At 50.2% G+C, this 26,428-nt stretch overlaps 1 protein-coding gene across 1 annotated transcript in view; it reads right to left on the reverse strand.

Moving 5' to 3' along the window:
• Positions 1-7,343: 7,343 nt before the first annotated feature.
• faf1 (Fas (TNFRSF6) associated factor 1) overlaps positions 7,344-26,428 on the reverse strand; it is a 56,384-nt gene continuing 37,299 nt past the window's right edge. The window contains 7 exon segments of the mRNA XM_084675805.1: positions 7,344-7,557; positions 14,087-14,250; positions 14,253-14,301; positions 17,188-17,265; positions 18,499-18,579; positions 21,217-21,305; positions 21,564-21,700. Of these exon segments, the coding sequence (XP_084531931.1) occupies positions 7,474-7,557; positions 14,087-14,250; positions 14,253-14,301; positions 17,188-17,265; positions 18,499-18,579; positions 21,217-21,305; positions 21,564-21,700 (682 nt within the window). The 3' untranslated portion in view covers positions 7,344-7,473.

A 26,428-nucleotide genomic window follows, 5' to 3' on the forward strand; every position in this document is an offset into this window, starting at 1 on the left:
CTTGTTTTACTAAAGATTAAGTTGAGCTTGGTGCAGCTTTAGAATTTTCTTGAAGCCTAAAAAACTTTCATCCCGTGTCTCTCCACGGTTTCCAATTAAATGCCCTCGCGCAATTAAAAGTGACTGTGGTCACTTAAGAAATTCAACATTCTTTGAACACTTCATTAGGCCTATGCATCAAAAAGCGAGGCGATTCTTTCATTTCTTTCAGAAAGGCTACAGAAGACTAGGGTTTTACACCTTTTTAGACGCCAACAAAAGAGAAGCTTGACCCAACATATGTAGCAGCATGTTTCCGCTACCCCTGCACCCTGGTGCGGTATTCTAGCGACCTCGCTCACTGCTGCTGCCCTGCCTCGGCGCGGCTGGACCCGGATTGCCTCCTGGGGTTGCCCGCTGGAATCGCAGAGTGTATGGAACAAGGCGGAGGTTAGAGTAGCGGGTATACAACTAGCTGCGTAAACGGCGCTTGAGTTTGGGAAAAAAACAGCGCGTATTTACACGCTTCAACTGCTCACCAAGTGCTCATTAGGTTGTTAACCTCGGGTTCACACTGGGCCCCGAAGATGACGGAGTCCTCAGCGGACGGCGACATTCCTTTAAACATAGAGAAGAACACCGTAGAACTCATGAAAGAGGCGAAGTATGTTTTTGTTACAAGTGAAGTGAAGCTATGCATAATGCGCAAAAAAAGGCAATAAAATAAAATTTCCCACAGAATGTTATCTCCAGACAGGATTATTTCATCATGAGGATAATTTTTTATAGTCTAAATATAAACTACTATCCCTTATATCCATATACAGTATTCATTCTATTTTGAACGGCTTATTATTTATAAGGCCGTTTTAGAATATTAGGCATATTCTATAAGATTCTTGGGTTCCATCAGGCGATGTCTGCATATAAGCTCACAAAATTGTAGTGTAGGGTTTAAATTAAGTGCATTCTATTCAAGAGGAGCATGATATCAATGAAACACATCAACTCTGCACTGCTTCTGTTTCTCCAGCGAGCGGCTGTTTCCTCATCAAACACTTGAGCTCGAGAGGATCCGAAAGTGCCCCTCCAAACTCACTCCACGAGACCTGCACTCAGTCCTAAACGAGGATAACCCTGACACGGCATATGAATATTTCAAAGATTTGAAAGACCTCTGCCAAATCCACTGGCTGCCTCTCGCTAAGCTCACACACTGCCTTCCCCATTCATGATCTTCCTCTTTCTCTTTCTCAAGCCGTTTTTCTACCCTCAGGGCAGATTGGCAGAGTTTATCATCTCATTGCTTTACATCGAGTAGGCAACGACCATTCAGTCACAACGTCAGAATAATCCTCGTCTCATATGGCTCCGTGATTTATGCGACCGTGATTGCATCCCCAAATAACAATGATAAGGATAGGCTATTGGCCATCAGATAACTGCCAATTCGATAAGGCAGCCAAATTGTGTAAAGTGAAAGTCTATGTGTGTGTGTGTGTGTGTGTGTGTGTGCGTCCACACACATGCAGCAGCAACCAATTAAAATGCAGGCTCTCGCTCTATCCCTCCACATCTGCCTCTTTACAAACGAACGTCGCAGAACAGAGAGGAGCTGATGAATAGGCGCTCATTGAGATCACAGATGGAGTGTGGGTTTTTGCTAGAAATTTGAGAAACACCATTGTCCCCAATCAAAACTCAATGTGTTTTCCTACAAAGGGTCCGGCTTTGAGCACTGCCGCTTCAATTGGCCTTGTTTTTTAAACTTGAAGTGTTCCGCACAAAGAACGGGCTCCTAAATGTCACAACCGCTTCGATTCCAAGTGTGGGTTTCTCCCACAAGACGGTGCTGAAAAAGAAAAAGAACACAATTATGAAGCAATAATTACTCTGCTTTGCTTTGCGCGCCACTGCTTCCATTTAAAACCCTTTGGCCAGATTAATGCTTTATCCCAGTGGCCGATAATCCGAATACCACAGATTTAAGAACGTTATTAAAAAAAAGCGTTAATATTGATGTAAGGAACATCGCGATAAATACATTACTGTTCAGTGTCATGTATTTAGCCTACTTAAAAATAATGAATCACAAGCAGACTTGTTCCGACTTCTCATTTATAATTTGAGAAATCTTTGATCGTTTATAGAGCATATTTAAATTTAACAGAAAATTACCACAATACATGAACTATATATCTGACTAGACCAGTAATTATAGAACTTGCTTGTCAGGCTATCAGAACAAAGTGACTTGTGAATAGTTTAAACTGTTGGCACAATAGGATAATACATTCTTGTTGAATGACATATGATTCATGTCTATGTTATTCAATTGCATAGCCTATATTTTAATTATTGTCTGTTTGAAAATAAAATTGCAAGTTAGGTTAAAATCGGAAAAATGAAAAGTTCCTAAATGTGCATGCATATGGATACATGCAAACTATAGGCTACTGCTGACTAAACGAAATACTAGCAGCATGTACTTTATTTGTGACCATTTAGTAAATGGAAGAAACATTTATCGCAGCACAGGGTCAAATCTTTTGCAAGCAAGAAATTAGTGTTCAAATAATAGCCTAAATACAGTCTATGAAGTCATATTATTCTAAGCCTATAATTTCTATGCAAAACAGGAGTGAAACTGTTTGGGCTGGGCTCAGTGGCCTCGATACGAAACTGCAGGAGAATCCTAAAATGCTGTAATGTAATCAAACGTAGGCCTATTACTCGCCACCCAATTAAAATGTGTCAATATTGATTAATTTATTCAAGGACGGCATACTAAAATGAGATCAAATAACTTTAATCAAACAAACTGTGAACAAACGAATAAAGACTGATCTGTTGCAGACTATCCCAATATATTAGATGTCTGTTTTTTTTAACCACAATCAATCAAACAAATTACATTTATTTCTAACTTATTCCAATCGACTAATTAAAGAAGCGCAAGCAATATTTTTAGGTTAAGAAAAATGATGTTATCGAATAATACAAAAATTGACAAATGTGCTTTTGTTTCGAAAGTGAGTCACCAAAACATCCACTGAAGAGAGCCTATATAAACTGACCTGACGACTCCTTACAAACCAGTTTTTATATTCTACGCTGTTTAGACCACGACCCAAAAGATACCAACATGCAGTTTTGCTAATAATTAATAACCTGACGTTCAAGATCCTGGAGTAATCAAACTTTATCTCGGTTAAATACCTCCTGGAGCCGGATCTGACTGGGTAATGAGATACTGCTATTATCAGAGTGTAAATGGCGAGGTATAAAGACCGCAGGTGGCGGATCTCAGCCGTCATCACGGGCCTTTGCTAGACTCTGAACACCTCTGCGTAAAACTGCGGCAGGCTGGAGGTTCACACCGGCTATTTCCCCTCACTGTTCAGACTGACGCTATAGCATAACTCCTTCCCTTCTGTGGAAAGCACACGCTGGCGCTCACATTTAAAGCTCTCTCACTTTAGGGCGCGCTCGCCAAACCCCGCGCACAAAACCCTTGGGTCCAGTGCGCGTACCTCCCTCCTCTTATTTAACAAGGCACCCAGAAAGAGATGAGTCCCCCTTTGTTCCCGACAGTTTAAGCTGCATAGATTCTGTTGCTTTGGCGCTCATTGAGTGCCAGCGTCTCTGAGAAAGTAAACTGATGGTGACCCCTCGAGGGTGAACGCTGTCTGGGATCCTAGAACGCGGAGGATTCCAGAACGCCTCGCGTTTGCCGGGGGTTCAAAACCCCCCAACTTCAAAAGGGAGGGGGGCAGATCAGTTGCGTCAGGAATTCTGTTCCCTCAGCAGGGCCCAACATTTCTTGACCCTCGCGGGACTGGTTAAACATTGTAGAGCGCCTCGCCTTTGTCATGCCAGAATCAAGTCACCAGCCTGATGTTGCCACTGGTGAATCTGTGTCATAGGAAAGTCCCAGAATGATCCCTTTGTCACACAGACAGGCGCTTTCAGAGAACGTGGGATTTAACGAGGCGGAATTTACTTAAGAGGAGGGCGAGAAGACGGCAAGCGGGTGACGGGCCGGGTTATAGGGTACTTTAGGGCACTCTGCTGATTGAGATGTCTAACATTTGACCAAGATGTCAACACTGTCGACGGTTAGGCCTACTGACATCGAACTGACCCCCCTGAACGGTTATTATTGCACAGACTGACATCAGACCAACATAACCGTCTCAGAAATGTTATATCACCCTTTACAGTTAGGCTAGCCATTTATTAGTTTTAAATTGAGAACACCTTTCTAGAGAAGTAAAGCTTCTTTCGCTCTCAAAGATTGTGTGGAAAACTATGCAGGTCTATACGACAAACATAGTTAATGACGAATAAAACTGTGCTCCAGAAAGCAAGCACCTAACTGACAAGTTGGATCAGGTTTAAGAGATACATCATTATCCAAATGGTATTTCCGACCGCATCATCGTCAGTAGTTGCAGCTGTACAAAAAACATGCCCGAGTACATTAGCGAGAGACTGTGATTGAAACTGTTAGGCCAATATCACACTTCAGAGGATTTGGAAAATGTAGCCTGCCCCGTTCTCTGGGGAACAGGATGATGCACCTGTCTCTTGCTTTAGTGCACACACTTCATGTTCCAATGAATTCCTTAACTTTAAGTAACCTCTCGTCTACTCGGGCTCAATGCTACCGGAATACCCCTGAAAAATATCTAGTAGCAATAGCAGTGGTAATTGGCAACTTGTTCACAACATCAACTGTAGGCCTACATTAAATGACACTGGCACACAATACGCTGCAAGGCTTCTTCGCCGACCCAAAAGGAATGTCATTTGGACCAAAATGAGTACTCTACCAGCATGTTCAGTCCCAGTACAGGGCCCTCCTTTTATTCGGTTTCCAAAATACAGTGGTCTTGGGCCCGTTGCAAGTGCGTGTTTATCTCGGTTTTAGCGTACACTAGGCTACCCGCGGGCCCTGTGGTGCGAGGAAGTGTGTTCGACCTAACACGTTAACCGTTTTCCTCGCGTGACAACCCGAGAATGGCGTGAAGGTTGCCTGCTCCTTCAGGGCTGTTTGGCTTCGGAATGGCATGACAGCCTTTTTGGATTTTACCCATTCAGGTCACTTTCCTTCAGATCATTTGGCTACGCTTTCAAATCTGACTTGTGTGTCAATTTGCGAATCCATTACAAGAGCACACAAACTCAACAGAAACGAACGACATCAAATCACAACGACACCGAGTTGTCTTCTGGCCTACGCCACCCCCCCCCCCCCCCCTCCTATTATCTATTCTGGTTGAACACTGCTAATCCCGATCGCTGCGACCTGCTGGCGTTGGGACGAAGAGTCTCTGGTGAGTTGTCGTTTCCGGGTCCACTGGGGTCGCCTCAAACTTTACCTTTCTGTCACCACAACGCTGCTGCAGATGGAGCGATAAGCCGGAGTGATCTCACCGCTGAACTGCAGAGGAAATTATACTTGCCGCAGATATATAACGCCAGGCGGTGTCAGACTGGGAGATAATACACTCAGGAAAATGTCTTCACTATTACACGTGAGAAAGCCCCTAGCCTAAATTATATTGGTGAAAAAAACGAAGCCTATGCTTAGGCAACCTGTTGAACCTAAAGTATTGAGTTGAATTTGGACCCATGAGTTGATCCTATCTGTTCAATCTCCATCTACCTTGTTTTATACAAAACGTACTATATTATATCAACAGGAAACTAAGGGCTTGCTGTTTAGATTGTCTGGTGTTCACATTGACTTCAATGTCAAAAGAAAACACTTAATTCATATCCTCTGTACCCCCAAAGTTCAAATAACACAGCCAGTTTATCGTTCATCCAGATCAAAATAGCCCAGAAATCCAGAGATGGGAATGAACCAATTACAAATACTCTGTTACTGTACTTAGATAGATTTTTCTGGTATCAGTAGGCCTACTTCACTTCAACTTTCACTCCTTAATTTTTGTTTAAAAAAAAATTACACAAATATCTTTACTTTCTATTTCTTACATTTTCAAGCCAAGCTTGTTACTGTAGTTTTAATCTGTATGTTGTGGCATGATATGAATATTATTTCTCGTCATAGCAAAAAATATTTTTGAAAAAAAGTTAAGGTAAAAAACTATTCTAAATTGAAAAAAGAAGTTTTTAAAGGTTGCAAAATATATATATATATATATTTTTCAAAAGGTAGATTTTTTCCCCTTCAAATTAATGACCTGTTCAAATGAATGGATCATTATCAGGCTTCTGCTGAGCTTCATAACAACCTGATTAGAATCAGGTGTGTTGGAGCAGAGAAACATCTAAAACATACAGACCCCAAGGACCAGGATTAAAACCACTGTAGTAAAACATTTGATTGTCACTATTCAAAATGCGTGATCTCTACAATGATTCAGGGTTCCACATGAATAACATGACTACTGACTATAGATTCATCAAGGCCACAAACTAGGGGTACACAATGTCTGTGCATGTATCTTAGAATGTGGGTATGTTTCAAGAGAATTGCTGAAAGACAGATGCATGTTCATATATATTTTATATAATGTATATCAAACTAAAACTAATACAGCATCAAACTTAAAAAGGATCAAGAAAAAAAAAAAAAAAAACTATTGTAGAGAACAGGGCAGATGTGGAGCAGTGGAATTAAAAACCAGGGAGGGGGGGGGGGCATCTCTAGAAGGGGCTGTGTAGGGGGGGGGGGGGGGGTCATCTCTAGAGGGGGCTGTGTAGGGGGGAGGGGGGGGTGGGGAGCATTCATAGGGGCCGAATGCAAGTTCAGATGATGAGATAGTCCAACCTGATCAGATAATAAGATAGTCCAGCCTTCTCCAGAAAAAATGTCACTTTGTGTGTCTGTTGTGTATTTTAGCTCTTATTGAAACACAAAAAGCCAACAGCAGCAGCCTTGGTGGGGGGGTGGGGCGGGGCGACGGGGGCGGGGCCAGGTGGGGAGGGGCGGGGCACGGGGCAGGGCCAGGTGGGGAGGGGCGGGGCACGGGGGCGGGGCCAGGTGGGGAGGGGCGGGGCACGGCCGGGCTGTCTAGCCAGAGTCCTGCTCGCTTCATCGTGGTCAAACTGAACGCGGAGAGAGAAAAGCACGACTGCAGTTAGGTGGAGGGGTGGAGTAGTGTGGGGGGGGAGAGAGGTGGAGTAGTGGGGGTGAAGTGTGTGGGGGGGGGGGGGTCGTGGGTGTTTGGCTGTGTGCTTGTGTAACTGACGGCGCTTTCTTCTCTGCGCTTAACGTGTACACCAGGCATTCATGTAGCACGGACAGACCGGATCAGAGAAGCACGTGTGTGTGTGTGTGTGTGTATTTAGTTTCATGTGACTGTATGCATTTTTTATTTTTTTTTAAGATACAAAAAGGGGTTGTGTGTGTTTGGTGTAGACCCAACTGGAACCATGCTCATTGTGTCGAGTGTCCAGACAGTTTGTGTGTACGTCAGTCCCATGTCCACCTCCTGGCCAGGGGGGCCCAGGCCAGGCCTACTCCTTAGCCTCCAGGAACAGAGTCTCCTGTGGGAAGAGTCTGGCCTCCAGTAGAGAGGAGCCTGGATCCAGCTGAGTGATCTGAGGGGGAGAGAGACCAAGGTGAAGAGAGAGAGAGAGAAAAAGAGGAGGAGAGAGACCAAGGTGAAGAGAGAGGGAGAGAGAGACCAAGGTGAAGAGAGAGAGAGAGAGGGGGAGAGAGGGATTGTAGTAAGGGAGGATGGAGAGAGGGGGAGAGAGAGAAACAACAGGGATGGATCGAGGAAGGGAAGAGACCAAGAGAGAGATAAAGAGGGAGGTATGGATTATAGAGGAGAGAGGGGGGAGAGAGAGATAACAAACATATTAGAAAAACATTCAAACGCGAGACATCTAAGATGACCAGTACAACATAAACATCCAGTGCTGGTGTCAGAAGACAGCCCACTACTTCATATCTGACATGGACGGTCTCAAGATTGCTCAGAAACTACGTCACCTCACCCCCAGCATGTCCACGTCTCCCTGTTCACACACACACACACACACACACACACACACACACACACACACACACACACACACACACACACACACACACACACACACACACACACACACACACACACACACACACACACACACACACACACACACACACAGAAAGAACAACTTGTAATTCTCTCCATCCTGGAACACTTCATCAGCAGAGTGTGCCAAGGTGGCTCAATATGACATCCAGAACATGGGTTAGCTGTGCTCGACTAGGAGAGTGTGTGTGTGTGTGTGTGCGTTAGCTAGGCTTTGGACTGTGTATTGTTATAACATCTTTTTAAACACCGGGGTAACAGGGCCGGGGTAACGGGCCGTAATCGGAGTGACTAACATTCTCCGATTTGTTTTCACAAAAAGCTCCAACCCAAACCACACTGCTGGGGCCTCTGAATGAGGTCTGCAGCCGAGAGCGTGTGAGAGTGTGTGTGTGTGAGAGTGTGTGTGTGTGTGAGAGTGTGTGTGTGAAAGTGTGTGTGTGAGAGAAAAAGTGCACAACAGAGTGTTTGTTGAAGTGTGCATGGGACATATAACTAATCATCAGTTTGTAATCCTAAAACTTAAGTGCTGCAACCGGCAATGAACAAAAAGCCGGTGCAATATTAAACAAGGTGTATGGATACGCATTGCTGCCAGTCTTCTACAGTTCTTCCTGGTTCAAGTCTGACAACCTTTGGGAACAACACACCTCCTGGCTAGCTGATTGAGTTAACCACCTTGAACTGGAGAGCTAACATATGTAGCTTAACGTGACCCAGCCCAGACCCCTGCCCAGACCCCAGCCCACACACACACCTCTGTCCCCCTGGCTTATGTGAGCTAATCGCAGGGGGGGTCGTGTTACATAGGGCCCAGTCTAACACCTGGGCAGAAGGCTGGGTCTGTGTGTGGGAGTCTGTGATGTGGAGGCCTGTCCACAGCTTATCTCCTAACCGTCACATCACCAGGCTGATAATTAACCTGCCCGACTTGCTGCCGGCAGGCCCGGAAGGCCAGGGGTCACAAAGAAAAAGTGAAAGAGCGAGATCAAAAGACACGTGCGCGACAAACAAACAAACTAGCTCTGCCTGGACAGTCCCAGGACCAGAGTGGTCAGTGAAAGCAAGCCTGCTCTGTTAACACCAGGCAGAGCAGAGGGGTCAGTGACAGGAAGCCTGCTCTGTTAACACTAGGCAGAGCAGAGGGGTCAGTGACAGCAAGCCTGCTCTGTTAACACTAGGCAGAGCAGAGGGGTCAGTGACAGGAAGCCTGCTCTGTTAACACTAGGCAGAGCAGAGGGGTCAGTGACAGGAAGCCTGCTCTGTTAACACTAGGCAGAGCAGAGGGGTCAGTGACAGCAAGCCTGCTCTGTTAACACCAGGCAGAGCAGAGGGGTCAGTGACAGGAAGCCTGCTCTGTTAACACCAGGCAGAGCAGAGGGGTCAGTGACAGCAAGCCTGCTCTGTTAAGACCAGGCAGAGCAGAGGGGTCAGTGACAGGAAGCCTGCTCTGTTAACACCAGGCAGAGCAGAGGGGTCAGTGACAGGAAGCCTGCTCTGTTAACACCAGGCAGAGCAGAGGGGTCAGTGACAGCAAGCCTGCTCTGTTAACACCAGGCAGAGCAGAGGGGTCAGTGACAGGAAGCCTGCTCTGTTAACACCAGGCAGAGCAGAGGGGTCAGTGACAGGAAGCCTGCTCTGTTAACACCAGGCAGAGCAGAGGGGTCAGTGACAGGAAGCCTGCTCTGTTAACACCAGGCAGAGCAGAGGGGTCAGTGACAGGAAGCCTGCTCTGTTAACACCAGGCAGAGCAGAGGGGTCAGTGACAGGAAGCCTGCTCTGTTAAGACCAGGCAGAGCAGAGGGGTCAGTGACAGCAAGCCTGCTCTGTTAACACCAGGCAGAGCAGAGGGGTCAGTGACAGGAAGCCTGCTCTGTTAACACCAGGCAGAGCAGAGGGGTCAGTGACAGGAAGCCTGCTCTGTTAAGACCAGGCAGAGCAGAGGGATCAGTGACAGCAAGCCTGCTCTGTTAACACCAGGCAGAGCAGAGGGGTCAGTGACAGGAAGCCTGCTCTGTTAACACCAGGCAGAGCAGAGGGGTCAGTGACAGGAAGCCTGCTCTGTTAACACCAGGCAGAGCAGGGTGCCATTAGCAACCAGGTCGCTAGCTCGTCTGTGCTGGACTGAGATGCTGACAGGAGTAGCGGGGACAGGGGGGGAGGGTAGGGGACAGGGGGGAGGGGAGGGTGTTGCTGCCTGCAGGTATCAGTAGACCTAGCGGTCTCTCTGGGGAGGGACATGTCACACCAGCCCTGCCTCTCCACCCTGCCTCCCTCCTCCTCCTCACAGTAGGCTCTTGACTTCCCAGCATGACCTTGGGCCTGGGGAGGGGGTGTCTCTCTCACATACACACACACACACGTGTCCGTGCGGTGGTGTGTGTGCAGGCAGGATGCGGTGCTAACAGATTAGCTCCCCATGGAGCAGCAGTATGCCTGGCTTCCCACCTCAGAGGCAAATGGCTGCTGTGCTAATGAACCTGACAGGCTGACAGCACAGAGCAGCATCAGGGCAGAGCACACGAAGCCTCGGGGTGGAGCAGGTGCATGCTGGGAGCGAGGGAGTGATTAAGAGAGAGAGAGAGAGACAGCGAGTGTGTGTGCGTTACCGAATAGAGGTGTGCGTGTGTCTGCACGTTGACGAGTGTTGGATAAATGTGTGAACGTGCACGTTGAATTAAACCTGCGCACGTGTGTATGTGTGAGAGCGTGTGTGCATGTATGCATGTTGTCTGTTGATTCATGTATGTTGCGTGTCCGCGTGTGTCCATGCTTTGTGTGTGTGTGTGTGTGTGTGTAGAGTGAGCGCCGGGGAGAAAGGAAAGCATCTGAGCAGCAGAGAGAAGGTAGAGAAACAAGATGCCACACTGACACAGGAGAGAAGCACCATCCGTGTTTGTTTACATTGTTATCCAATTAACAGAACATAAGCATGGAGGCATCTGTCAACAAACAAAGCTGTTGTTGTGCCTCCACACTGCAATCCCTGCGCCATATTTCCTCCTAGAGCTGAGTATACACACACACACACACACACACACACACACACTACAGACAACACACACTACGGCTACACACTACAGACACATTCATAGAGCTAGTATGCAGAATCAATACCAGCATGCTGTGAACTCTGGTCCACTATCCAAACTTTTTTTTTCCACTTTCTGTATTTTGTTGCATACAGAACCTAATTTTTAAATAATGAAACATGTCCATATGTGTATATATATATACACACACACACACATTACATGAAAGGATTTCGGGGAGCTACATTGACAAGCATGATAGCACTAGAAGCAACAACTACATAAATATAAGTGTTTCCGTGTATGTTTGTTTCCAGTAGAACGTGTGAGTGAGGAAGGAGCTGGTCTGGAGAGGATGAAGGCTCTCCTAACAGACTGCTTCATGACTGAAGCACAACGTGTTAACTCGCGTCACACAACATCCGCTCTGGGCGTGTAATCATACTTAACATAACATCATTAACACGTTACTGCAAAGTTAAAATAAATACCAGAATGGCTAATCACTTCATCTCGCACACACACAAACCATCGGCCTGAATGAAACACCGCTAACATGAGCGTCGACAGCAAAATAAACAAGCGCAGGCCTCAAGATGTCCGCCTCCAACCACGATCACGCAGCTGAAAAAACGCGTTTTTAATTAGGACGTTTATGTCCTCCTGTGTTAATTAAAACCAAATAGCTTGTCGGTTTTTTCTCATTTTTTATAAGTAGTGTTGTCAAGTGTTTATTTGGCCAATTACAAAAGCAGTGGGAGGTCATTATCTGGTGCCAGGAACGATGACAACACGTTGGGACCAGGCCGTGAACAGACCACTTCAAAGAAGCCACGCCACATGGGAGGGAGGGAGGGAGGGAGGGAGGGAGGCAGGGAGGGAGGGAGGGAGGGAGGGAGGGAGGGAGGGAGGGAGGGAGGGAGGGAGGGAGGGAGGGAGGGAGGGAGGGAGGGAGGGAGGGAGGGAGGGAGGGAGATGGGGGAGAATCATTCTCCAAAGGCAGATAAAGGTAGGTCGGTACAATTACACACTGTAACACCTCTTCCTGGACAGTTGGTTGGTTCACACACCAGTTTGCCCCAGAGTAATAGATGTAATGTCTGTAGCAGTCAGACATAGGGATCATTCTATAGCTCTGCTTGTTTTCGCTCCCTCCGTAGTTTTGTCTAAAGCAGTCAGGCTTTTCAAAGACCTTCGTATTGAGGAAGCTGGGAGACAGATTAACAAAAGCTCGCCCCAGGAACGCAAAGTAGCCTACAGTATCACCAGCATGATCATATCCTGTGTTGAGTCTCTATCTCAGTCACACACAGCCCAGCAGTGTGAGCTAAAGAACTGATGCCAAAGATGACAAAAAGTCCTGAACCAAAACCCCTAACTGGATCCTTCTTGCCAAATCGAGTCTGTGTCCTCCTCCTCCGACCTCAGATCCACGTCGACCGCCTCTCCCGTTTGACGGCCCCCCGGGCGTTCTAGAGAGTTCTACGGCGGAGCGAGGTGGAGGAGAGCGGAAAGGAGAGTTTCAACAGTTGTGGCTTTATTACAAATGCAATAGTGCTGCATGGTGTAATCCCGGCACAGCCACAGTGGAGCGGAGGGACGCCTCCTCCTCCTCCCAGTTTAATTAGAGAGGATAGAGAGAGGAGAGCGTTGGGATTAGGCTGGGTGGCGCTCAGTCACACACGCTGGCACGCTGACGCTTCTCCCAGGCTGTTTACACCCTTCTCTCCTGTCAGTATCTCTCTCTCTCTCTCTCTCTCCTTCCTTTGCGATATCTTTCTACCCTCTCTGCAATCCTAAATATCCTGCTTAGTCCTCAGCAACAGCAACTCTCTCTTCTCAGTTCCCTCATCTGCTCCGTCTCCCCCTCGACCCTCAACGCCCCCAACAGACTGTGTTAGAGACGGGAGACACATTTCTATCTTTGTCTCCAGCACTTGTTTACTCTGCAAGCTTAGAGAGAAAACTGTGAATCCTTCAAGTGACAAAGTTGACAAAGGGGCATGTGTCTGCATGAAAATATATTTGTGAATGTGTGTCGAGAGTAAAAAGTGTACATTTGCTCGTCTGTATGGGTGTGAATGTGTATGTGGGTGTGAGTTACAAAGAGAGGTGTTTGTGCCCTCGCATTCCCCCTGGACTAGCGTGGCATGCTGCCTAGGCAGGCCTGCACACACACACACACACACACTCTTGATTAATGGAAATCCCAGCGTTGTTTCCTGGAGTCTAATGAGGCAGGTAGTGAACAGTGCTCATTAGCTCCCTGACTCTGAGCGGAGACAGGCGAGATGTAACGACAGGGGCCAGAACGCTGGAGCAACGCTGGAGAATACTACTGCTGACTGTATCCCTGCCGAGCACACTGTATACACACACACACACACACACACACTCATTGATATTCAGGAGATTACAAAGTCACTTGTGGATACACTCTCACCCAGCCCGCTGTGGGTGTGAATGATTGTGCTCTGGGTCCGGTGGATAACTGTGCCACAGAGGCGCTGAGACGACAAACCCACCTGCAGGCCACCAGGAAACTCCCGTCACCGGCCAATTACAGAGTGCTGTGTCAGGAGCTGGCCAATTACGGGCCAACGGCTCGAAGACCGGCCAATTAGATCTCTAGGATCCCGTGGTGGTGCTAACTGGGCCCCATCAGGGGGCCTTCCGAGTCCCGGGGCCCTAACCACAACACAAACTCACTGGAGCTTAGCTACCCTTCGGCTGGTACTGATCTACATGACCCAAGTACTGCAGAGAGAGACCGTTTGTGTGTGAGAGAGAGAGAGACAGAGAGAGACAGAGAGAGAGACAGAGAGAGACAGAGAGAGACAGAGAGAGACAGAGAGAGAGACAGAGAGAGACAGAGAGAGACCGTTTGTGTGTGAGAGAGAGAGAGAGACAGAGAGAGAGAGAGAGAGAGACAGAGAGAGACAGAGAGAGACAGAGAGAGAGAGAGAGAGAGAGAGAGAGAGAGAGACGTGTGCGGCGTGAGGTACTGACGTTTCTGCGGGGGAAGGTGGTGAGCAGTTTGAACTCGTCCCAGGGGAACCCCTTGGAGGCCACAAAGTCAAACAGGACCTGCAGCTTGCAGCTCCCCAGGAAGCGGCGCTCCAGGAACTCTCCGCTGGGCGTGCGGATCCGCAGCTTGCTGACTGGCTCCCCCCCTCCTCCACAGGCTCTGCCGGCAGGGCCTGCTCCAGGGATAGACGGATGGCCTGGTGGAGGAGCGGAGGAGGAGAGAGAGAGAAATGATGAGAGGAGAGAGACACATTGTCAGGTAGTGTGTGGGCAGTGGGCAGCCATCACTTGCGCAGGAGCCAGGTGAGTCACAGGTGTTTGTGTGGAAGGCCCACAACCTCAAGATAGCCCCCCAGCCCATGGTGAAGGAAGGAAGGCTTCCTCATCAACAGTGGTAGGCTAATCAGGTCTCTCGTGTCACCCCCCCTCCCTCAATCACTCCCCTCCCTCACTCACTCCCTCTCCTTCCCCTCCTCTCCTTCCCCTCTCCTCTCCTTCCCCTCTCCTCTCCTCTCCTCCCCCTCTCCTCCCCCTCTCCTCTCCTCCCCCTCTCCTCCCCCTCTCCTCCCCCTCTCCTCTCCTCTCCTCCCCCTCTCCTCTCCTCTCCTCCCCCTCTCCTCCCCCTCTCCTCCCCCTCTCCTCCCCCTCTCCCCTCCTCTCCTCCCCCTCTCCCCTCCTCTCCTTCCCCTCTCCTCTCCTTCCCCTCTCCTCTCCTTCCCCTCTCCTCTCCTCTCCTCTCCTCCCCCTCTCCTCTCCTCTCCTCCCCCTCTCCTCTCCTCTCCTCCCCCTCTCCTCTCCTCTCCTCTCCTCTCCTCTCCTTCCCCTCTCCTCTCCTCCCTCCCTCTCTCCCTCCAGACCTCCAAGCTTGTTGTTCCTATTTGTCCTGGCGGGCAGCATATGCTGTGACAACACACGGCAGGTTTATTTACCGACCATAATGCAATTATATTTCATAAGAGTGTACAACAGTAGCTCATTAGTGTGGAGGCAGGGCTGGACGCCTGGCTCCCCAGGTGAGGCCCTGCTGCCCGGAGGACAAACCCTCCAGGGGGAGGGCACACACACACACACACACACACACAGGCAAACACACACACACACACACACACACACAGGCAAACACACACACACACACACACACACACAGGCAGGCAAACACACACACACACACACACAGGCAGGCAGGCAGGCAAACACACACACACAGGCAGGCAAACACACACACACACACACACACACACACACACAGGCAAACACACACACACACACACACACACACACACACACACACACACACAGGCAAACACACACACACACACAGGCAGGCAAACACACACACACACACACACAGGCAAACACACACACACACACACACACACAGGCAGGCAAACACACACACACACACACACACACACAGGCAAACACACACACACAAACACAAAAATAGAACCCCCCCTCCCCGCCTCTCCTCAGAAACCACAGACACACACACACACACACAGTGACACGCTCCTGGATGGTGGAGCGTGGCTGCTAAACACAAAGACGGCACCCACCCCTCACCTCACCCTAGAGAACACTCACCACAGACCGGGTGTGTGTGTGGGGGCTACCTGACAGGCCCTTAACGCCCCTGGTAAATAATGACATGAAACCCACCCCCCAATACACACACTGGGTATTACAAGAATAGTTTTCTCAAGGGACATGGAGAAAGAGAGAGTGTGTGTGTTTGTGTGTGTGTGTGTGAGGTAGGTGGTTAAGTAAAACCACCAGTAAGTAAAACTGAGTAGGCAATTTTGTGACAAAGTGAGAGGTAGAGAGAGATAGATAGAGAGGGAGGTGGAGAGAGAGAGATAGATAGAGGTAGAGAGAGAGATAGATAGAGAGGGAGGTGGAGAGAGAGAGAGATAGATAGAGGTAGAGAGAGTTAGCTAGAGAGGGAGGTGGAGAGAGAGAGATTGAGAGAGGTAGAGAGGGATGGATACAGGGAGGTGAGAGTGCTTGGCTGTACTCCAGGCATCGGACTTGTTGTTGTTGACGACTTGTTGTTGCAGACTTGTTGACTAACACACACACACACACACAATGTCAATGTAACACACAAAGGCACAGTACACATGATGGTTTGAGAAGGCACACACACTTTCCAGCGCCTGCGTTGTGAGGTTGCATGAGCCAGGGCCTCCACAGGATGCCATGCAGGTAGAGAGAGACCTTTCCACTGAGCTGCAGTTGGTATAATTAAGGCTGACCAGTCGAGGAGGGGGCGGGGCTTGTCACAGCTTGTTTAACTCAAGTGACAAACAGCCAGAGGTACCTGGGACACTTGATATCTCCCGTCTCCCCCTTCGCACTGAATCAACAACCAATCAGACAGCGGTTACAAGGAAGCAATAACTACCTCAGTCGAGACCAACCCCCCCCCCCCCCCCCCCCATAGGCCAATCATTGTTCGCCTGTGTGTGTGTGTGTGTGTAGGTGTGTGTGTGTGTGTACAGACTTGATGTTCCTTTGTTAGCTGCAGGTCTCAATATGAGGCTGTGTGTGGCAGAAGGGCCTGTTTACCTGGAACAATATCTGTGCTGTGTGTGCAGATTAGCAAGGAGAGCCCATGGCCTACTGTACACAAGGATGATTAGTGGAACCTCTCCCCCCCCCCCCTCCCCTCCCCCAGGAAACATTGTTTATCTACCTCCACTGGACAAACAACAGGTAAATGGATAGGTAGCGAGGTAGGATGATAAATAGCTTTGTCTGACCATCTAGCAGGGAGAGAGGGAGGGAGGGAGGGATGGATGGATGGAGGGGGTGTTTAGTAACTTGATTTACCATCACAGTGAAACACAGTGACCTGTGTGTGTGGGTTTGGTAACCTGACCCTGCACAGACTGTCTTCATTCATTTGGGCTTTTCAGTGCAGCATAGAGAGATGAGTTTCATTAACTTGCTTACTGAACACACACCATGTGAGGACGTGGAGAAACACGATTCTGTGTGTGTGTGGTGTGTGTGTGTGTGCCTGGTGTGTGTGTGTGCCTGGTGTGTGTGTGTGTGTGTGCGTGTGACTTCTGGGTTCTCACCTCCTTTTCGTCCTCCTGTTCTTTCTTCATCCTTTCCAGGCGAACCTGTTCTGCCTCTTCTCTCTCCTGCGCTTCTCTCTGGGACAGGGGACAGGAGAGTGAGGCAGGGTACAGGAGGGTGAGGTAGGGTACAGGGGGGTGAGGTAGGGTACAGGGTGGCGAGGTAGGGTACAGGGGGGTGAGGTAAGGTGCAGGGGGTGAGGTAGGGTACAGGAGGGTGAGGTAGGGTACAGGAAAGTGAGGCAGGGGACAGGAGGGTGAGGTAGGGTACAGGGGGGTGAGGTAGGGTACAGGGTGAGGTAGCGTACAGGGGGGTGAGGTCGGGTACAAGAGGGTGAGGTAGGGTACAGCAGAGAGAGGTAGGGTACAAGAGGGTGAGGTAGGGTACAGGGGGGTGAGGTAGGGTACAGGGGGGTGAGGTAGGGTACAGGGGGGTGAGGTAGGGTACAGGGGGGTGAGGTAGGGTACAGTGGTGTGTGGTTGGGTACAGGGTGAGGTAGGGTACAGGGTGAGGTAGCGTACAGGGGGGTGAGGTAGGGTACAGGGGGGTGAGGTAGGGTACAGTGGTGTGTGGTTGGGTACAGGGTGAGGTAGGGTACAGGGTGAGGTAGGGTACAGGGGGGTGAGGTAGGGTACAGTGGTGTGTGGTTGGGTACAGTGGTGTGTGGTTGGGTACAGTGGTGTGTGGTTGGGTACAGGGTGAGGTAGGGTACAGGGTGAGGTAGGGTACAGGGGGGTGAGGTAGGGTACAGTGGTGTGTGGTTGGGTACAGGGTGAGGTAGGGTACAGGGGGGTGAGGTAGGGTACAGTGGTGTGTGGTTGGGTACAAGAGGGTGAGGTAGGGTACAGCAGAGAGAGGTAGGGTACAAGAGGGTGAGGTAGGGTACAGGGGGGCGAGGTAGGGTACAGGGGGGTGAGGTAGGGTACAGGGGGGTGAGGTAGGGTACAGTGGTGTGTGGTTGGGTACAGGGTGAGGTAGGGTACAGGGTGAGGTAGCGTACAGGGGGGTGAGGTTGGGTACAAGAGGGTGAGGTAGGGTACAGCAGAGAGAGGTAGGGTACAAGAGGGTGAGGTAGGGTACAAGAGGGTGAGGTAGGGTACAGGGGGGTGAGGTAGGGTACAGGGGGGTGAGGTAGGGTACAGGGGGGTGAGGTAGGGTGCAGGGGGTGAGGTAGGGTACAGGGGGGTGAGGTAGGGTACAGGAGGGTGAGGTAGGGTACAGGGGGGTGAGGTAGGGTACAGGAGGGTGAGGTAGGGTACAGGATGGTGAGGTAGGGTACAGGGTCAGTGAGTAAGCTGCTGCTGCAATACCTTCTTGCGGTCGGCCTCTAGAGAGAGGCGATAAGCCTCATCCTGCTCCCTTTTCACCGTCTCTCTGGCCTCTCGCTCGTCCTGGGAACACACACAGGTCAGAGGATGGGAAACAGGCTGACTTAAGACAAGGTAACTGACCTGGCAGCCAGCCAGCCTGTCTGGTCTGAGTGAGGTGATCTCGACCAGACTGGAACATCTAGCTTGAGGTTTGTGATGACTGCGTGTGTGTGTTTGTGATTCTGAGATACTGTGGACAAGCAAGGCGAGAGAGAGAGAGAGAGAGAGAGAGTGAGAGAGAGAGAAGGAAAGAGACAGAGATATGGTGTGAGAGAGAGAGAGAGAGAGAGAGAGAGAGAGAGAGAGAGAAGGAAAGAGACAGAGATATGGTGTGAGAGAGAGAGAGAGAGAGAGAGAGAGAGAGAGAGAGAGAGAGAGAGAGAGAGACAGAGAGACAGACAGAGAGACAGAGAGAGAGACAGAGAGAGAGACAGAGAGAGAGAGAGAGACAGAGAGAGAGAGAGAGACAGAGAGAGAGAGAGAGACAGAGAGAGAGAGAGAGACAGAGAGAGAGAGAGAGACAGAGAGAGAGAGAGAGACAGAGAGAGAGACAGAGAGAGACAGAGAGACAGAGAGAGAGACAGAGAGACAGAGAGAGAGACAGAGAGAGAGACAGAGAGAGACAGAGAGACAGAGAGAGAGACAGAGAGAGAGACAGAGACACAGAGAGACAGAGAGACAGAGAGACAGAGAGAGAGAGAGAGAGAGAGAGAGAGAGAGAGAGAGAGAGAGAGAGAGGGGGAAACGGTGTGACTGTGTGAACAGGGCTGGCTTGACTTCCCCTGTGAGACAAGCTGAAGTGGCGTATACAGGATGTGGTGGCACATTCCTGGAGTGATTAACCACTGCGGTACATTACCCTCATAATCATTATCACCTGTCAGCCTAGCCTCTGTGTTTGGGACCATTTCCAATCTTATCTCCCTCAAACCAGGACATGACACGCCCCACTGATTGCAACTACTCGTTGCCGGAATGGTAAGAAATCCTGGTGAACTCAAAAGAGGAAACATACATACATCGTCCGATCCCGGATATATTTTCCTTGGTTTCCGCATTTTCAAACACGATCGCTCGCATGAAAACACGCTACGTTGCGTTTCTGGGCCTCTGCGTCGATCGTGAGAGATGAGGCTCGCATGAAAACAGTAATCATCTTAGCTAATCATCCGTTGCGCTTGCTCTGTGAGAACCTGTCACCTGTCACACGCACAACCTGAGGAGCAGGAGGGACGTGTGCACATAGCTGTCATGCTTTCTGTTGCTAGTTGTTATCGCCTCACTAATGGTTTTCCTCCGCTATGGCAGAACTCCACAAGCTGGTCGTGTCAACACCACTCAAGTGATCCCCTCTCCACCCTCAGGTCGTGGAAAAGCGCTTCCATCGCTTTCGCTGTACAACACAAACACATGGACGCACAGCGTCTTCATTTTTACAGTCGGCAAAACGACAAAGGGATATGTTACTCAGAAGTGTGTGGGGAGACTGGGAGGTGCGCTTCAGTCTGAAGTTGCACCTAGCGAGGAGAGATGAGGGAGATCTTGTCCAGCAGTTCCCTGAGGGCGTCCCAGCAGTCTGAGGGCTCACCATTCCACCTTCATCTCGTCGCCGGAGTGACAGGAGATATTTTCTGGGACACCGTCACAATGCCGGTTCCCATGGTGACGCCCACCGGCAGGTTCTTCACGTGTATGTAGTTTTACAGACATCCACAACGTTCTACAGACGTTCTACAGAAGCTCCAACCGTCATGGTTACGGGACTACAAGTGCTCAATCTTCACTAAGCCAAATCGGTTTAGATATTGATTTATCCCCTCAGCTATAAAGCTTTTAAATTAGAGGGAATGTCAAATTTACTTTACACAAGTTTTGTGTGCTTGTTTGAGTTGTATGAATTGTTTGTTTCTTATGTTATATACTTGTAACGCTGCAACCAAACTGCCCTCCACAAACCGACCTTAAGGCCGTAACATGGAAGGGTGTTTCGGCATACAAGCTGTTTACCGGGATGTTGTAGATACAGTTTCTACCAACCTCACCCCACCTTTCACAGTCTGGGGCTGAACGAGAGAGAAACCACACAATGAGGCCTGGCCCGGCATGTGGTCTCCGCCACAGGACACCCACACCCCCGACCCTCCCCCGACCCTCCTCCCCACTCTCCCTGTTCCTTCTCTCAACATGAAAGACCAGAGTCTCTGTTCTTCTGTGTTTCTGTCTTTCTTCTCAACAGTCTGTTTGTCTACTTTCTATTGGATTAAACTGCTCTGTGGGCGGGCCCTCTGATGAAAGGGACAGCGCCTCATTGGTTAACTCTCTAAAACAAGAGAGAATGCAACACTTTGTTCCAATCCCATTCCTCTCTCCGCGAGTGGAGACAGTCTCAACAGGGATGTTTCTCTTTGTGGTCTCTCCTCAGCTACCAGCTGAGAGCGTCCCCCTGTCTCTCCCTGAGGGGCTGGGACCGAAGTCTCCAGGTTCGAGAGGCGAATTCACTCCTAACCTCACTCGAGTGCGGTCGCTAAGACGACGTCTTTGCGCATACGCAGGCAGGGAGGGAGGGGGTTATTGATTTGGTCGAAGAACGCAGCCAGTGGAGCTGCCCCACCCCCGCCAAAGTGCACTGGTGCGAGGTGAGACACGAATCAAACCCACCTCATCCTTGATGTCTTCCTGCTGTTGCGCTGTGAAGATCTCCATGGCGCCCATTAGTCTCATCATCAGCTCATCCACCGTCGTGTTGCCTGGCGACACAACATCACCATCACTAAGGTGGGATGGATACTCAACAGCCACAGCCAAAGCACATAATATTCTGCTCCTGTGGCCTAATAGCTGGATGGAAGAGTGCCTGCTTGGCAAGTCACCAGTCACCATAAACTGTACTTCATCTTCATGATACAAATTCAAACGATATAAGCGTGAATTTGAATTAGAACACAGTGGCAGTGACTATTTGCACGTTGTTCGTGGTTGCCCCGTGGTGCGTTGTGTGGCGTTACCTTGGATGACGTTGAAAACTTCGTTGGAAGTGCGCTTGCCCATGACGATGAGCAGCAGGGGAAACTGGTCCGTCTTGTAGGTGCGGATGGTCTGGGCGACCACGCTGCCAAAGTGCCGGGTACACATGGTGAGCAGTCTGGATGGACGGAAACACAGGGAGGGAGGGAGGGATGTTGAGGGAGAAAGAAAGAGAGATTAAGGAAGGGAGAGACAGATTGAGGAAGAGAGAAAGATTGAGGGAGGAAGAGAGAGAGAGATTGAGGGAGGAAGAGAGAGAGAGATTGAGGGAGGAAGAGAGAGAGATTGAGGGAGGAAGAGAGAGAGATTGAGGGAGGAAGAGAGAGAGAGATTGAGTCATACTCAGAGAGCGTTCTGTGAAAAGAACAACTGTTGTTTGGAGGAGTCAGTACCTGAAAAGGGTAGTGTGTATGTGTGTGTGTGTACAAAGTTCAAAACTAAGACGTAAGCACCTAAATGATTGTTTAGATGTAAAACGACCAATAAACCCTCCAGTGAAGGAGTGGAAAGCAAGAGTTGAGTCTCACATCACATTCAAAACACCAGATAGGATGACACACACCTTGAGCATTAAGGACTTTAAAACCTATTCTAACTCTCATTCCGAAGGCCTTTCCTGTCTAAATAGGACTGGCCAGGTGAATTAGTATTCAACACCAGACGCAGGCACACAGATAGGGCAAGAGAGGATTTCTTATTCCATTACAAAGACAGAACTTTTAAATTAACATTTCAGGGGAAGCAGAAGGGTATCTGCCAGTTGGGGCCCCCTCCCAGCTCACTGTAAATGTCATAATATTAATGAATTGCTATAGACTAAATGCAAATATAGATTAGCTTTTTTCGCTCCGCTTTTAATAAGATCCACTTTAAAACTGGAGGGTAAAATAGAGAGCTGATGGAATGGATGGAGGGATGATGGGTCAGAGAGAGGAGAGGAGGGAGAGAGGAGGAGGGTGAGAGAGAGGAGGGAGGGAGGGAGGGAGGGAGAGAGGAGGGAGGGAGGGAGAGAGGAGGGAGGGAGGGAGAGAGGAGGGGAGGGAGGGAGAGAGGAGGGGAGGGAGGGAGGGGGGAGAGGTAGAGGAGGGGAGAGAGAGAGGAGGGAGGGAGGGAGGGAGGGAGGGAGGGAGGGAGGGAGGGAGGGAGGGAGGGATGGAGGGAGGGAGGGAGGGAGGGAGGGAGGGAGGGAGGGAGGGAGGGAGGGAGGGAGGGAGGGAGGGAGGAGGGAGAGAGGAGGGGAGGGAGAGAGGAGGGAGGGAGGGAGAGAGGAGGGAGGGAGAGAGGAGGGGAGAGAGAGAGGAGGGAGGGAGAGAGGAGGGGAGAGAGAGAGGAGGGAGGAGGGAAGGGAGAGAGGGAGAGAGGAGGGGAGGGAGAGAGGAGGGGAGGGAGAGAGAAGGGCAGGGAGAGAGGAGGGCAGGGAGAGAGGGGAGGGAGGGGAGCTCATTAATGTTGAATTTAGAGTCTAGAGGCGGTTGTAGACTTCTCAAACTGTGGAGCTGAAAAGCTTCAGCTTGCAGCAACACCACTGATGAAGAGAAGTCTTTTTTCAACCTCTCTACAGACAAAGAGAAACCAGCTACAAAGTGTGGGCAAAACACACTTCATGTTCAGTATCTTTACTCCAACTGAACCTTGACAACGTCCTTGTTCAGATCCCTCCCTTTCCTCGGCTGCCTTTGATTGGTGTAAAATACAGCTGTGCTTAAATTCATAGTTCTGACCACCATGAGGTCATCGATTGTCTCCAGACATTGTCTGATCTAAAGAGGACTAGCCAGTGTTTGTTTACCACTGACCACATGAGTCTGACCTTGAATAAGCTCCACATCGTTCAGGTGGGTGCTCATGATGTCTAGCCACTGCTCAGCCCAGGACAGGACAGACTTGGAATGACTCCCTCGTTTAAAGCAACAATCTAATGCTGATGGCCATTTCAAGGATTTGCAGCACAGGCCCTGCCCCCAGCCCATACCTAGTTCCAGCCCCAGTCCTAGACTCCAGCCCTAGCCCTACACTCGTAGTCTGATCCCTTCAGTAGCCCAGCACCTAGCCCCTAACCCCTAGCTCCTAGCCCCTAGCTCCTAGCCCCTAGCTCCTAGCCCCTAGCTCCTAGCTCCTCGTCATGGCCCCAGCTTGTCCCTGAGAAGCCCCTTGTCTGCCAGGCCAGAACAACAGCCAGGAGGTAATTCTAACCTGTCATGAAGGACTGGGGGACAATGGTTGAAGCCTTCAGAGTAACCCTATCTTAAACCCTCATCAAACAGGGTGCTACCTCCTCTGGAGGTATTCACAAGCGGGATGGCGAGAAGCGAGGCGAACGTGTACACACATGGTAGGGAACTTGGGATGCAGGATTGTGTGTGTGTGTGTTGTCTGCCCCCAAGTTAGCATGCGTGCGCTGCACCTGGCGTGCACGTTTGTGTGTTTGTGTGTCCGTGCATCCGGCCGTGTCAGAAAATGACCCCCTTCAACCAAACAGCAGTTCACGCAGTTCAGTCCAGCCCCATCTCCCTGAGCCAAAACACATCAGCATCATCTCCCTGAGCTCTCTGTAATCACCACACCGAGCCTGTCATCCAGGGAGCCCTGGCTCGCTAGCAGTAACAGGAAACACCTGGACCATGAGCATCTGCTTCTGGTTGGCTGGCTAATGTGACTGACAGGTTCCAGTTCCTCCCCCTCCCCGTGGGTAAAATGTTAATGTTTCTCCCTCTGGCTTGTCAGGCTGGGTTCTCGCTAAACCACAAACGAGTTGGAAGGGAAGTGAGCAGACTGGTTTAGACAGGCTGGACTGCAGGGGCAGAAACAGGCAGCCAGGTGGAAAAGGGCCGTTTCCTCTGAAATGTGGACGCGGAGAGGGAACCTTTGTGACCGCGGAGGCGTGTTGGGGCCAGAACATCTCACTGTGCTTGGCTGACTCAGTGGGAAGGGAGCTGGGAGGAGCTTGGGACTGGTGAAGGTGACTTTACAAGCTGAGAAACTTTAAAGTCGCTTTAAGCGCAGGGGGGGGGAGATGAGGAAGTGAGAAACTCCCCCCCGCCCCCCTCCCCTCCCCAAAAGGCCTTGAGCAACAATCAAGCAGGGTATGTAGATCCACAGTTGGGTAGCAAGAATTTAACCAATCTAAAAACTCCACTTGGTATTTGAGAGAGATATTTCCCATGGGTGACTATTGCTCTGGCGTGCGCTCAGCCGATGTGGTTCTCATGCATAATTAATCGTTTAGCGGTGAGGACTGTGAGAGCTGTTGGTTGGGATACCCAGAGACTGATGCCAATCACCTGTCACTCAGTCTCAGAGCGTGAGAATGTGCAGAGTTTAGGTGTGCGTGTGTGTGTGTGTGTGTGAGAAAGATTCAGTAATCTTTGTGAGTGGGTGTGTGCATGTGGTACGTGTGTGTGTGTGTGTGTGTGTGTGTGCAAGCATGCGTTATCGCCGCAAGCAGAGTAGCTGCTGTGCAGTGATGGCAAGAAGCAGATGTTGCCTGCCTTTTAATAAAGAGACTCAGCTGGGGGAGAGAGACGGAGAGAGAGAGAGAGAGAGAGAGAGGAAGAGAGAGAGAGAGGGAGAGAGAGTGAAAGAGAGAGAGAGGGAGAAAGAGAGAGAGAGAGAGGGGGGGGAGAGAGAGAGGAAGTGAAAGAGGAAAAGAGAGAGAGGAAAAGAGAGAGAGGAAGAGAGTGAAAGAGAGAAAGAGAGAGAGGAATGGGGGATTCAGGCATATCCTTAAAGGAAATAAAGGACCCAGTGAGGTCAGAGTGTGTGAGTTTTTCTTAAACGCCTCCTACCAGGAGGCTGGGGCTTAGCTCTGGGGCGGAGGGTGGAGGGGGAGCGACCTGGCTGCCCTGCAGCTACACAGCCCAATCAAGCCTCCATCTGGCTGGAGTACAGGCCCCTCTGTCCACCTCCGTCCCCCCACCGAGGGCTCCTTGTACCTGGACCGGAGGTGAAGGGGGTGGACTGCAGCCCACGGGTCCACGGTAGAGGTAGATGACGTAAAACAGGTGGGGACGGTGTCATTAGCTTTGTTTAGCAGCAGACTCGTGGCTGAGAGAATGTGGGTAACCAGGATGGGAGGAGTGCATGGGTTAGAGTTGACACCTGTGGTTCAGGGAGGTACGCATCGAGCACACCAGGAGTGTGCTGAGAGCTGGTGAGAGGGCGGAGCCAGGGGAGAAACAGGGCGGAGACAGGGAAGAAACTGGGCGGAGCCAGGGGAAAAAGAGGGCGGAGCATTGGGAGAAGAGAGAGATGTTTAGACACCCTGAATGCTTCACGTCCAACTGACCTTTCTAAAGGCAGATTAATGGAAATCGCCCAATCAGGGGCCAGCAAACACTATGGCTTTTGTGAGCATGCCCCCCCCCACACACACACACCGCCCAAAAGCCCGGGAGGGAGGGAGAGAGAAAAGGCGGGGGGGCAGGGGCACACAGGGTGGAAAGTGACTAAGCTATTAAGATGTCACCAACGTCTTAGGAGTGTTTCCCAGTCATGGGAAGACCACGGCTTTTACGCTCTCTGACTGACTGTGAACATCAGGTGTTTCAGGTGTGTGAGGCCCCGCCCCTCCTCCTGGGTGGCTGACACGCCCACACCCCGGTCATCACGTCAGCGTCACCCGACACCAGGATCGGGGTTGACCTTTCTGGATTTTTAGACGTGATGAGGCAGGAAATGCTGAGGGTTACGTGTGAATGCTACTGACGGCTCTAGGGTGTCTGTGAGAAGTGAGTGATGATGCGAGGCGGCTGTTCCGGGGCCCTGAAATGTCATCCTACTCGTCATATTGTCCCACCAGGGCTTAGTGTTGGGATGGAGCGATAGATATATCGCTAGATCCAGCTGT

Source organism: Hypomesus nipponensis, chromosome 16 (genome assembly GCF_054491055.1).
Source record: "Hypomesus nipponensis isolate SF chromosome 16, ASM5449105v1, whole genome shotgun sequence".
NCBI classification, from domain to species: Eukaryota; Metazoa; Chordata; class Actinopteri; order Osmeriformes; family Osmeridae; genus Hypomesus; species Hypomesus nipponensis.